This window comes from Ctenocephalides felis, unplaced genomic scaffold, assembly GCF_003426905.1.
Source record: "Ctenocephalides felis isolate EL2017-DRISC unplaced genomic scaffold, ASM342690v1 CF-g0.4_SCAFFOLD_01886, whole genome shotgun sequence".
Lineage (NCBI taxonomy): Eukaryota > Metazoa > Arthropoda > Insecta > Siphonaptera > Pulicidae > Ctenocephalides > Ctenocephalides felis.
Window position 1 is genome coordinate 37,881,057 of NW_020538040.1, and position 13,818 is coordinate 37,894,874.

Genomic DNA, 13,818 nt, shown 5'->3' on the forward strand with positions numbered 1-13,818 from the left:
AACTCAATATAAAAAAACTTTGCAGTTCTACTGCAACATGCCATTTATCAGCAATAGTGCTCTTTTCTCAGATGTTGCCGTTTGAACACGAATGATGTATTAAACCCTTTGCACTCCATTGTAGCCATTCACGCTAGTGAGTCAAAGGTTATTATTGAGTGAAAGAACTCAATATAAATAAACTTTGCAGTTCTGCTGCAACATGCCATTTATCAGCAATAGTGCCATTTTCTCGGATGTTGCCGTTTGAACATGAATAATGTATTAAACCCTTCGCACTCCATTGTAGCCATTCACGCTAGTGAGTCAAAGATTATTATTGAGTGAAAGAACTCAATATAAAAAAACTTTGCAGTTCTGCTGCAACATGCCATTTATCAGCAATAGTGCTCTTTTCTCGGATGTTGCCGTTTGGACACGAATAATGTATTAAACCCTTCGCACTCCATATTGTAGCCATTCACGCTAGTGAGTCAAAGATTATTATTGAGTGAAAGAACTCAATATAAAAAAACTTTGCAGTTCTGCTGTAACATGCCATTTATCAGCAATAGTGCTCTTTTCTCGGATGTTGCCGTTTGGACACGAATAATGTATTAAACCCTACGCTCTCCATTGTAGCCATTCACGCTAGTGAGTCAAAGATTATTATTGAGTGAAAGAACTCAATATAAAAAAACTTTGCAGTTCTGCTGCAACATGCCATTTATCAGCAATAGTGCTCTTTTCTCGGATGTTGCCGTTTGAACATGAATAATGTATTGAACCCTTTGCACTCCATTGTAGCCATTCACACTAGTTTAATATGGAACTTTTGAGTGATGAAGTGCAAAGGGTTAAATATATTTATATTTTCACATAAGAAAAAGCACATTCAAATTAAGAACATCATAAATTAGTTAAAATATAAAATAATTTTTATTTGAAAATTTTGAAATTATTAACTTCCCGTAGGGTAAGTTATAGTAATCGCAAAAAAATCGAAAATGAAAATTTTTATATATCTTTACGTTTCAGAGGTTTCTGAATATTTTGGCATACCTTAGAAAAAATGGATGTATGTGTGTGTGTGTGTGTGTGTGCGTAGTATGTATGTGTGTGCGGATACAAATTTTCGTCGACGATTTCGGGAACACGGATGAGGCAATTTGAATAATTTAAAAAACATTCGATCCGTATTGATAAGGAGACGTGCTGATTAGTTTTTGGCGGAGGTAGGTCTAGCCGTTCCGAAGATATGGGGCAAAAAGTGCCAAAAACGGTACCTCAGTTTTTAATAGAACGGAGCGTCCGATTTTAATAATTCAAAAAACATTTTACTTGTATTGACAAGATGAAGATTTGATCAAATTTTTATAAGGGCAGGTTTAGCGGTTTCGGAGATATAACGAAAAAAGTAAAAAAAAAAGCCATTTGGCGGTCAAAAATGATCATTAGACATATGCACATCAAATTATCACATATTTTATAGAGATTTTAACAATAAGTATAAATTTTGTTTACATTCCTATGGGTTCCGTACCAATGTTTACCCGTTAGACAGCGACGCGGCGCTTACGCGCTTTATATTGCGTCTCTATGCATTTAAAGCAGTACGATTGCTTTGAAAAAAAGTTCAGATCTTCCAACATATGTCAAAATAAAGAAAACATTTTTTTTTCAAAAAAAAAAGATTTAAAAAAAAAAAATTCAATAATTTTTTTTTTTCAAAAAAAAAGTAATTTTTTGTCAAATTTATAGTTTCTCAAAAATGTTAAACGTTTTTAAAAAAAATAATAATTTTTGGTACGGGAAGTTCCAGCAATTTGCCTTAAGGCACGATGCCCTAATTGCCTTAAGACAGAATTCCACTTACAGCTAGTTTAACTTCTAAGATTAGTCAAACAGATAATAAAATTGATGAACTTGTAGTACAGACATGTTTATTTCAAATTTTGCGATATAATGAAAGAATAAAAGCTAACAAGTACATACTTTTAAGTTCATCGAGCACGTGGTCCCAATTCTCGAAACATTCGCCGCACGAATCGCACCGTGGAGGGTTGCCGAGATAGCCGCGAGCGCACCTCTCGCACTTATGTCCGCCAACTCCACGAAGGCATATGCACGAGCCAGTCTGATGATCGCATTGCTCCGAGACCGACACGGTCAGGTCGCAATTACATGCTGAAAATACCATAGATATTAAATATACATAATTAATTCATTCATATTCACTGGCAATCAAAACAGGCTACCCTCATTTATTACACTACTTGAGACTACTGCATAACAACGTGCTGCTACATTATATTTATTGAAGTACAAATTATTTAGGCGCGACTAGGGAGTAAAGCTGTACAAATGCAACGGAAGTCCGTTGCGCCCGAACTGTTCGTTATTCGCTTTCAATGAAATCATTTGTCGATTGTGATTAGTCGTACCGATATCAACAAGGAAATCGGCATAGATAAATAAACATTTTAACGTTACATCGTACAGTACAAATCTTGATTTAATAAAAAAATCCTGAATCAGAAGAATATTTTACCAAGTTCTACGTAAATAATTATAATAAAAATAATGAACATTTGTGCCGTGTATGAAACATAAGTTTATTAAAATAATTTCTATATTATTCGTAGTTTCTATAAATCTTTGAAGTTATTTAAATGAAAAATATTTTTATAGGCAAGACAGATATTACAGCTGCTCAAAGAATGAACTTGTATCATCAGCAAAAACGTAAAAAAACATACAAGCAGTGAATGAATGTATGTTAATTTTATTACATACAGTTGTTCAAACAAAATTACTACATGATGAGTGAAGTTGCAAAAACAATATTTCTTTAGGCATTGTTTAACATAATCCACTGTGTGAGACAAATATCATAGAATTTATTAATCAACAATTACTTCATTTCTCTAATGAAGGTTCAAGTTCTAAATGCTAATAACAATGACAAACCAATCATGCCATATTTGAAGTAGGTATGACTTTAATTACATTATTGTTTTCAACAATTATAAATATTTTTAATGCTATTATGAATATATAATTTATAATTTATTTTTATATAAATATGTATAATGATTGAAATTAATAAATGTGTGCATCACAAGTGTTACAATATTACTAATAAACATTATTCAAAATTATTTTATGATGTATTTATTTTAAATGCCATCTCGCACAATAGCAAAAAAGTTTTACTTAAATTTTTGCGTGTAAACCTGACACGCACTCTTTTTACTTATTTTATGAATACAACTATCAATGCCCAATTGTAAGCATTATAATAAAGTCACTTTTTACATTTGGGTGCATATAGTTAACATTTTAACAGTCATTACCTGTTAATAATATATTGATATTATTGTCATATCTGCAGATTTTGTAAACAATGCTATGAAATTTAAATGCCACTATATTTTTCTGCTCTATTTTTTATAATATATAAAATGCCACAATATTTTTCTGAATTTAAATATACCAAAGCTATGCAATTAGTTATAAAAAATGTAAAGTGCAATATTATTGAAATTATCATTTAGATTTTTTCATTACCATTTTTATTATTGTTCATATTTACGAAAAAGATCATTTATAAAAAGTCATTTTGAATAAATAAAAAATTTAAATTTTGCTTATATTATTATTGAGATCACATACACGCGCCCACACGCATATATATATATATATATATATATATATATATATATATATATATGTATGGATAAATTGTACATATGTATATATGGATAAATTACATATATGTCTATACATGCATGTAAAAATGTTTACCTTGACAATGAATGTTAGGATCACCCCAGTGATTTGCTTGACATTGGTTGCAAAGTTTTCCTCCAAATCCTGGTTTACATTCACAATTTCCCAAGTACTGAATATGATTTGGTAAAAATTAATATCACACAAATAAATAAAAATATCATAATGTATGAAAATTTAGGGTACAAACTAACATACTCATTATTCCTTCCTAAAAAAAAAATAGATTGCAAAGAATCTTGCAACAATGTCACAGATCTCTAGCGACATATCGTTGTAAAAAACAACAGTTATTGCAAACAAAATTTTCAGCACCTATCGTACATACAATAAATAAACAGTTACATCAACTAAATCTCAACATGATGGGCATTAGTGACTACAAAAACTGGAGAAGAGATATTACAATAAATTCTCGTATTATACTACTTCGTCTTTGGTCAAAAAAAATCTCCAGCCAGTTCAGATAAATCATATTAGTTTTATTTCGCAAAACTCTAGTATCAAATAAATCAAAAGCCAAGAAAACACTTCTGAAAATACATTATTGTGAAACAATACCATATCAAAAGATAATCCATTTTACTTCGGTTGGGGAAATGTGACTCTAAACATCGTAAACATCTTTCCTTTTTAAAAATAGTAGAATCATATATAATAATATAAAGTATTATATATATATATATATGTATATATATATATATATGTATACATATATATAGTGCTTAATAGTTACCACATTGCATTGACTCGAAATACTGCCAATGGGATCACAATTACATGGTTCACAGCCTTCACCAGAAGCAATCTTCCAATGATCAGGTATGCATTCGTCGCACTTTTTTCCCATAACATTTGGCAAACAAGGGCATTGACCATTTATTCTATTGCACTGTTCAGATCTAATTGTGCCCAACATATCACATTTGCATTCTGCAGACAAATCAAAAAATATCAGTGCATAACACAAACTGTATTCAAGCATATATATAATAAGTAAAATCATTGACCTTCACACTTTTGCAATTTGGCATCACCATAATATCCTTCTTTGCAGTATTCACAGTGATCACCAGTAGTATCATACATGCACTTCAAGCATATTCCTGTCATAGGGTCACAATTACCAGCAGTATTGATAATTGTATTATTGCTGCAATCACACAATTCGCAACGGCCTCCTGGAGTTTCTGGATGTCCAAAGTAATTTTCCGCACATACATCACAACGGGCACCTAACAACAATAAATCAATGATATACAACTGAAGTTATTTATAGTAATCACATAAGAAAGGAGTTCCAACTCCATCTACAGGCAAAAATATTAAAATGCATATAATCTATATTATTTTCTTAAATATAAATTATATTCTTTTTTAAGCTATAAGCGTAACTAAAAATATCATTTACAATCAAAAACACAATGAATTCACTTTAAGTCCATTTCTCTACAAATATATCACCAATTAATATTGCGCGTTGTTTTAGAAGATCAAGTATTATTAATTAAACATATATTTACGGTAAATGTAATTTTACCTCTATAGCCAACATCACAATTGCATACTACGTCATTGGTATTTCTGTCCAAGTAACATGTAGAGGCATAAGAGTGACCAGAATCCATAGTACCCGGACACGGGCATTGTCGACAAGCAATATTTCGATCTAACACAGGATCCCCATAATAGCCATCAATGCATCTGTAAAAAAATTATTTTATTTTATAGAGTAAATAATTTAATTTTCATATGTAATACAAATGAATTTCTTAAATTTTATTGATCTTAAAGTATATTTGTATTACAAATCTACTTGTTACTGACATAGCACCACATGACATTTTCGAACCGTGATTGTATCCATACATACATACACACACACATCCATTTTTTGTGAGGTATGCCAAAATGTTCAGTTTTCGGGCGCACGTTTCAACCGATTTGAATGGTTCAAAAAATATTTGATTCCTCTTGATAGGGAGATGTGCTGATTAGTTTTTGGAAAAGACATGTCAAGCCGTTTCGGAAATACGGAGCAAAGAGTGCAGAAAATAGAAATCGGGTGTTTGAGAGAACCGAGCATCCGATTTGAATGGTCCGATAAACATTCAATTTGTAATGACGAGACGAAGTGGTGATTGGTTTTTGGCAAAGGCAGATCCAACCGTTTCGGAGATATCGAGCTAAATGTGCAAAAAATGGCAGTTTTTGAGAGAACTAAGCATCCGATTTAAATGATTCATAAAACTTTATGTTTGTTTTGACAAAATAATTGCTTTTGGAAAAAAATGGCTGCATATCGACAATAATTCAGATTTTAATTTTAATTCTTGTTAAAGTTTTAAAGCTAACTTATATACTTTAAATAAATAATTTTAACTTTGTAATTCAATTTATTTAATTCTTATAAATATTAGAAAATCTTACAGTATTTATAATAATTTATAGAAAACATTTAATATTCCTGAAAAATTTCGTTGCGATATGAGAAGTTACAGCAATTTGCCTTAAAACACGAGACACAACTAGTTATTGTGACAAATTGGCAGCTAATTATTAAAATGATTGACGATTTACGCGAGAGAAGAGATTATAAGGAATTGAAAGGCGATAAACAGAACTCAGAAGCATGAAACCAGTAATGTGAATAATAATGATAATGATAAATAAGGCAGGGAATGGAAATTGTTGGTATGTAGTATAGGTGGGCAAAACCGTCAACGAAACGAAACGGTTATCGGGGTTTCGTCAACTAGTTAAATAACTAGTTATTTTTCAACTATAGTTATTTTTAACGATTCAACGCTGGCAACGTTAAGAAACTGATAGTTAAAATAAGTGTTTCATTGAAAGTTGCTAATATGAAGTTTGTTCTTATAAAAGTCAAGTTGACGTTGGATTTGATGAATAAAAAAAAATAAATGTGAATTGTCACATTTATTACACACACACACACACACACATATATATATATATATATATATATATATATATCACATTTATTATTATTAATACTAAGGTTTAATTTAAAAAACTTAAGTATTTTCATTACAGCAAAGCCATATACTAAAACATCGAATTTACATGTTATATAAAAAAGCAATATAAAAATATATAGTTATATAAAAATGTTATGAAAAATAAAAAATCAATTTTCAGGTTTAGTTTAAAAAAATTATTACAAGACAAATGCTATGAGAATTTTATGAAAAAATATTAACCATTGAAAACTATAATAAATGTAACTGATTTTCTAAAATTAAACGATTTGCCGCATGTTGCAAGTTTCTTTTACATCTCAGTACATCTGCAATATTATAAAAGCAGTAGCCTAACAATAAGCGATTTTCATAGTATTAGTTGATCCTTTCTGACGTCAGACCTAAGTTTTAGGTACCTGCTTACGTTCGTTTTCGAAAACGAACGAATTTCTATATCGTTGAATAACTAACTGGCCGCCATGTTTTCAACTACTTTGAAACCAGTTGATTTTCAACTAGTTATTTCGTTGCGACGAAACGGTTAGTTAGTTAACGAAAAAGAAACAGTTGAAAATAACCGTTCGTTGATTCAACGCTCATCACTAGTATGTAGTGCTATTAAACTATGAACCTGTCTTTGGGCAGAACAATAATAATATTTTACATACCTATATGTGTGTATGAATGTATGTATTACCTGTCACAGTTTCGTCCTGCTGTATAATCGCGACAGGAAACGCAAACTCCGGTGCGCGAATCACACGTATCTGCATGCCCATTGCAATTACATTGCTCACAGTTCGGGAAATTCCAGTAGCCCGGCTGGCATAAATCACATTGACGTCCATATGTGTTTTTGCGACATTTACATTGACCAGTTGACACTTCACAGAAATTGTCCTCAGCGCCAATGCTATTACATTCACATGCTAAAAATCGACATTGAAAATTTAAATTGCTAATCCAAAACCAATTCATAAACAAATAAATTAGTAAATTATAAATACACTATAAAATTACTTTTATAACTATAACAATTTCAAAAATTGTCGAATTGGCAATTAAAATTCAGACTAAATTTTACTTGAATCACTAATGATTACTTGTATTTATTTTTATTGAAATATGAAGAACGTAAATAGTGTTCAAAAAAACGTATTGTAAGAACGTAATAAAATAGAAACATACGTTTACATCCCTCTGGGCCAAAACCATAAGTTCCTGGTGCACACCTATCGCACCGACGTCCTACAACGTTTGGTTTACATTGGCAAGCTCCATTATATTCAGAACAGAGATTGCTGGTAGATCCAGTCACATTGCATTGACAGGCTAAAAAAATAAACAGAAGTCTCATATATATTAATTATACATATATTACAATAAGCATTAAAATATTGTAATTTTAAACAATTTTAATATTATGTATGTTAAAATTTGTATTAAATTTTTCATTTTTCATACAATCATAATTTTATTGACATAGCGGTTATATCCTATCCTATATATATATATATATATATATATATATATATATATATATATATATATTAGGGTGGTCCTTAATATGGACATTTTCGAATTTTCTTGCTCCCAAGGGCTCAAATGGTTCCAAATTGATAAAAAACAATTCTCTCAAAGTTTAAGCTCTTAATATTAACTTTTAGATAGTGCGCAATTCAATTAAACTAGCATGAAAAAAAATTTGATAATTAAAAAAAAAAATTAGATATAACTTAGCGACAAACGAATTAAAAGTGAAAATCGTGTCATTTTTTATTGAAAATTCGACGCTCTGCAAAATTTTTGAAAATACAAATAAATTAGATATTGAACATTCACTTACAAAATGCACCATTATAGGTATAAAAACCTATGCTGTTTTGATATTTTTGACACACTTCTGGTGGATTCTGCTCTCTAACTTCATAAGCATATTTATGGCACTCCGCGCTTTCATATTCACGGCGTCTGTTTTCGGCCAAGGTAGATCCTTGAAAGAATGGTATTGATTCTGCCCGGGGCACAAACAAGATCTGCGTAATAAAGCATAATATAGCACATTTTTTTCGAAATTTCTTCACTTTTATTTTCACTATGTATTCGCGGATTAGAAAAATGCAACCTTATTATTATTGTTGCGGGTCAAATAAGTACATATATTATAATAAGAACTTTCGAATCTCTGTCCAATCCAGTACCTTTAGTAAATAAGCCAACTAACTACTACTTTAACAATAAACTAACAAATAAAGTAAAATAGTTCTCATTACAATTTTACCTAAAGTATGTTTTTGAATGATATCGCCGAGGAAATTGGCATAGGCCGAGGAAATAAATTGAAACACTAACATTTAAAATTTGCTTGAATAGCAAAATAATAAATTTGAATAAAACTTAGTTAAAGTTAATGTTAAGATCACAACATGTACAAAAAGAAATTTCAATGTAAATTTTAGTTTGTAAAATCTTAGTGAAGAAAGCAACCTGCTTCTGTATTAATCTTAATTGGAAAAGCTTTTAAATATTACCAAGCCAAAAAAAGTGATATATAATATTTTCTATAATTTTTTTCTTTTAGAAAAAATATGTATGTTGATATATTATGTATGATATATTATGTATCATATACATATTTTGAAGCACTTACCGAATCAATTAAGATAGAAGCCAAAGCATTATCATATATCGGACTGAACCTGTTAAATTCCAAAATTACTTTATAGGCTTGTCCAGATTCCAGACATGCTGGTAAATAAGTTTTTGCATGATGTGAAGTATGAGGTAAAACAAGCCGCTTCACATCATGTCCTATCTTTTCATTGGCACATGGACCATTTGGATCTGGGTGCTGTGTTCTTATTATTGTTATTGTCACATTATCCCATTGACCTGGTACCTATATAATAATTATTTTATATAAATTGTTTGTTTTGTATTATTTTATTTCAGCCAAATACTTATATTATATAATGAATTATAAGTTTAATTTACCTGAGGTTCATATCGTACTATGACATCATAATCCATACTTTTATGAATATTGTCAACATCAAATTCAATGATACCATTTTCTGAAGCTCTCATAAAACCGACCCCAGTCCACGATGCTAAAGTACCATCTTTGTGCGGTTCACGAATTACGACGTGGCAATTCTAACAAATTAAGATTTACAATTATATATATATATATATATATATATATATATATATATATATGTAACGAAATATATCAATATTAGGACATGATACCTGTACACAATTAGCTAATTCTGCTTCATGAAGCAATTTGTCAAGAGATCCTATATAAAACTGTTGTTTAGGGCGATTGCAAGTTCTTCCTTCAACATTTTCTCGGCATCTATAAATGAAATCTTTACATCAGAATTACATTTATATCGGAATAGCAATTTGTCAATAATAATATCATTTAAATATCAAATAATTTGAAAACAATTATTCAATCAATTATTTTTCAATTCCAATAATAATAGGTATTTCAAAATTCAATGGCAATTATAAGCAAATTTGTATGAAATTTTGATGTATTTCGACAAGTAATTAAAATAAAATAAATTATCAAAAATAATCTGTTATAAACCTGCATTGGCCAGAAATAACATCGCAATCATTATCATACGATCCACCAATATCACAATCGCAAGGACGGCAACCGTATTGATCATCGGACAATCCCCAATATTGTGGCAAGCACTGATCGCAATCACGCCCAGTCACATATCGCTTGCATGTACAATCACCAGTGAATACATTGCAACCCTATAATATTTTCATTTAAACATTATATATGTCTACTGCAAATATATTTATATGTATATACAAAAATAAAACAAATACTAGATTAATCGAAAACGTTGTTTTGCCATATACATCATCTCTAAAATTTTTAAAGCAAAACTTCTTTAGTCGCGACTAGGGTGTAAATTTCAATACGGGTCGATTGTGATTAGTCGTCGTGCATGTGAATAGAGATCTGTCGTTGTATGCCGGCGCCAACGTTGTATGCGTACCAATATCAACAAGGAAATCAGCATAGATAAATAAACATTTTAAAGTTACATTGTAGTACAAATCTTGATTTAATGAAAAATGCTTGAATCAGAAGAATATTTTACCCTGTTCATTGAAAATAATAAACAGGGAATTTAAATTTAATTTTTAATAAATTAAAAATTTGCGCCGTGTACTAAACGTAAGTTTATTAATTAGAAATTATTTCTTTATTATTCGTAGTTTCTATAAACCTTTGAAGATATTAAAATCAAAAATACATTTCAGACAAGATAGATATTACAGCTGTTCAAAGAATGAGATTATATAGCCAGAAAAAAAAGTAAAAAAATACAAGCAGTCAATGAATGTATGTTAATTTTAATTACCTGAAGTTCTTCAAACACAATTACATGATGAGTGAAGTTACGAAAAGAATATTTGTTTAGGCGTTGTTTAACATAATCCACTGTGTGAACGAATATTAGAATTTATTAATCAGCAATTACTTCATTTCTCTAATGAAGATTAAAGTCGTAAATACTAATTACAGTGACAAACCGATCATGTCGTATTTGAAATATGACTTTAATTACGTTATTGTTTTCAAATATTATAAATATTTTTAATGCTATTATAAATATATAATTTATAATTTATTATTATATAAATGTGAATAATGGTCGACACTAATAAATGTGTGCATCACGAATGTTGCCATATTACTAATAAACATTATTCAAAATAGTTATATGATGTATTTATTTTTAACTTAAATGCCATCTCGTACAAAAGCAAAAAAAAAGTTTTACTTCAATCGCGGGTGAACCTTACGCGCACTCTTTTTTTTAAATTTCAAGGAGACTCGACGCTGAACGTCAGACGCCAAGTCAGCGCCCCGACGTTAGCACTCAAATTCTGACGAGAGCAGAAGGATCTACCAAAATTTTGATTGTACTAATTGGCAACGAAAAAATGTTCGAAATCACGACATATCAGTTTTACATTTTCAAACCCAACAACTTTAAAGACACGGATAAGATACTGCTAAATAGACATGACAAATATTATGAATTTATTCAAGCGCTATAATTTCACTTCCTACCATTGTCTCCGAAGTTCCAAGAATATTACACGTGCAAGCCTTGCATCCATCTGGATTGCGTCCATCAAATTCCCAATATCCTCGTTTACAATGATCGCACCGTCTGCCTTCCACATTGGTTTTACAGTGGCAAGCGCCTGCTTCAGTATCATAAGCTGGATCATTTATTGAATCACAAATTCCGTTGTCTAAGGAACCATTAGGATCACAGTCGCAAGCTACATATGGAAATGAAAATAAATGTATATTGACATTACATATATTTAGATTAGTTAATTTTGATTCTAAAATTAAATTAAAAAAAATCTTTTTCTTTCAATAATTTATTATATGGTACGACATACAAGCAAAATTCAAGATAAGAGCTTTGAGCGAGTAAGAGTTTTCTAGAAAAATGCTAATATGGAAAATTTCGTCCCATGTAACAGTCAATAGTTTTGACCTAAAATGTTATGTCATTAGTAAATATACAAATTACAAAAGTGAAAGTTATAGTTTAAATAGTAAGAAAAATAAAACTAGTTGTAAATGGAGTTTTGCCTTGATCAATAAGAATTCAAATTTATTTAATTTTAAAGCTGCAATAAAACAATTTCGCAGGCCCTTATTCCAAATTTTAAAGAATTTTTATAATAGGCCTACAAACCACAGCATAACCAATTTTTACCAAAAACTAATCAGTATGATTCCCAACTGATATATTTCGGTTTGTAAATTTTCAAAATCGACTAGGATTTTTTTTTTTAAAAAACGTGAATAAAAAATGTTGAACTTTTCTGTTAATTGTAAAAAAACGACTTGGCCGGTCGTCTCATAAAACTAATGTACACGTTATTGACTACAGGTTGAATTTCAGCTGAGCTACACACAAACTTTTTCCAAATTGGTCCGAAATGATTCCGAATAACTTAAAACATCGAGAAACATAAAATTGTACATAAAATATTGCGAAAGAAAAAGTAAAACTCACGTTTACAGACTTCTGGATCTTGAATATCAAGGTTGGGATTTTTGTAGAAGAATGGTTTACACAGTTCGCAATTTCTGCCCATGGTATTGTGCTGACAATCATCACAAACACCGCCGCTGACATTTCCCGTAGATTCATATACAGCAGCATCAAAATGACAAGATGAGGCATGATTATTGCATGTGCATCCTAAAATTTAAGAAAAAAAAGTAATACTTCACTTATCTACATGATATATAACTTTGTGGTAATACTAGACCTAAATTACTGCAACATTAACATATTATACAAGAGTTCAAATTTATAATAATTATTACAACTTCTCAATTTGATAATGGTGTATTGCGAACTTTTGAATTATTAAATCAATATTATAGATAAACAAAAATTCGCTATTATCAAACAAAGTTTTAACAATGAAAAATTGAAACGTTTGATATTTATTATAAACTAGAATTTATAAATTAATTAATTAAGATTTGAACTTAAACAATAATGTTTATTAAATTATTAGTTAGAAAAATGTACTTTAGAAATTATAATTGCCAAAAAGCAAATAATATATGACGAGATTATGAAAATTATATACTAAATTATTGAAGCAAATTATGTTGTGTGAAAAAATCAAGTATGTATTGTTTTTTTTACCGCAGATACTATATTATTTTTTTCTGAATTTATTATACTGTATAAAAAACTACAATTTCCAATACTTATGGAAAGACCATAAGTGAATCACAAAGGCAGGGCATCAAATTGGATATTATAATATAAATATATTATAGAATGTAAATAATATCCAATTTGATACCCTATATCATATACAATCTCTCTATATATATATATTCATCCTATTTACTATACAATTCTATTTTCTTCAAATGACTTCTTCGTTCTCTCTCTTCTATTATTACTTTTTTTATCTTCTAATTTCTAAATTCTAAATTTTATTCAACTCGTTTCCTTTCTGTATTTTC

General features: G+C 29.6%; 1 protein-coding gene across 1 annotated transcript in view; it reads right to left on the reverse strand.

Moving 5' to 3' along the window:
• LOC113374925 (laminin subunit beta-1-like) overlaps positions 1-13,818 on the reverse strand; it is a 34,572-nt gene that overhangs the window by 7,394 nt on the left and 13,360 nt on the right. The window contains exons 7-20 of the mRNA XM_026614885.1: positions 12,842-13,030; positions 11,872-12,089; positions 10,357-10,535; positions 10,008-10,116; positions 9,750-9,911; positions 9,406-9,654; positions 8,602-8,791; positions 7,944-8,087; positions 7,453-7,684; positions 5,312-5,475; positions 4,782-5,006; positions 4,508-4,704; positions 3,787-3,883; positions 1,975-2,166 (exon numbers count right to left, since the gene is read on the reverse strand). Of these exons, the coding sequence (XP_026470670.1) occupies positions 1,975-2,166; positions 3,787-3,883; positions 4,508-4,704; positions 4,782-5,006; positions 5,312-5,475; positions 7,453-7,684; positions 7,944-8,087; positions 8,602-8,791; positions 9,406-9,654; positions 9,750-9,911; positions 10,008-10,116; positions 10,357-10,535; positions 11,872-12,089; positions 12,842-13,030 (2,547 nt within the window). The remainder of the gene's footprint in view (positions 1-1,974; positions 2,167-3,786; positions 3,884-4,507; positions 4,705-4,781; positions 5,007-5,311; positions 5,476-7,452; positions 7,685-7,943; positions 8,088-8,601; positions 8,792-9,405; positions 9,655-9,749; positions 9,912-10,007; positions 10,117-10,356; positions 10,536-11,871; positions 12,090-12,841; positions 13,031-13,818) is intronic.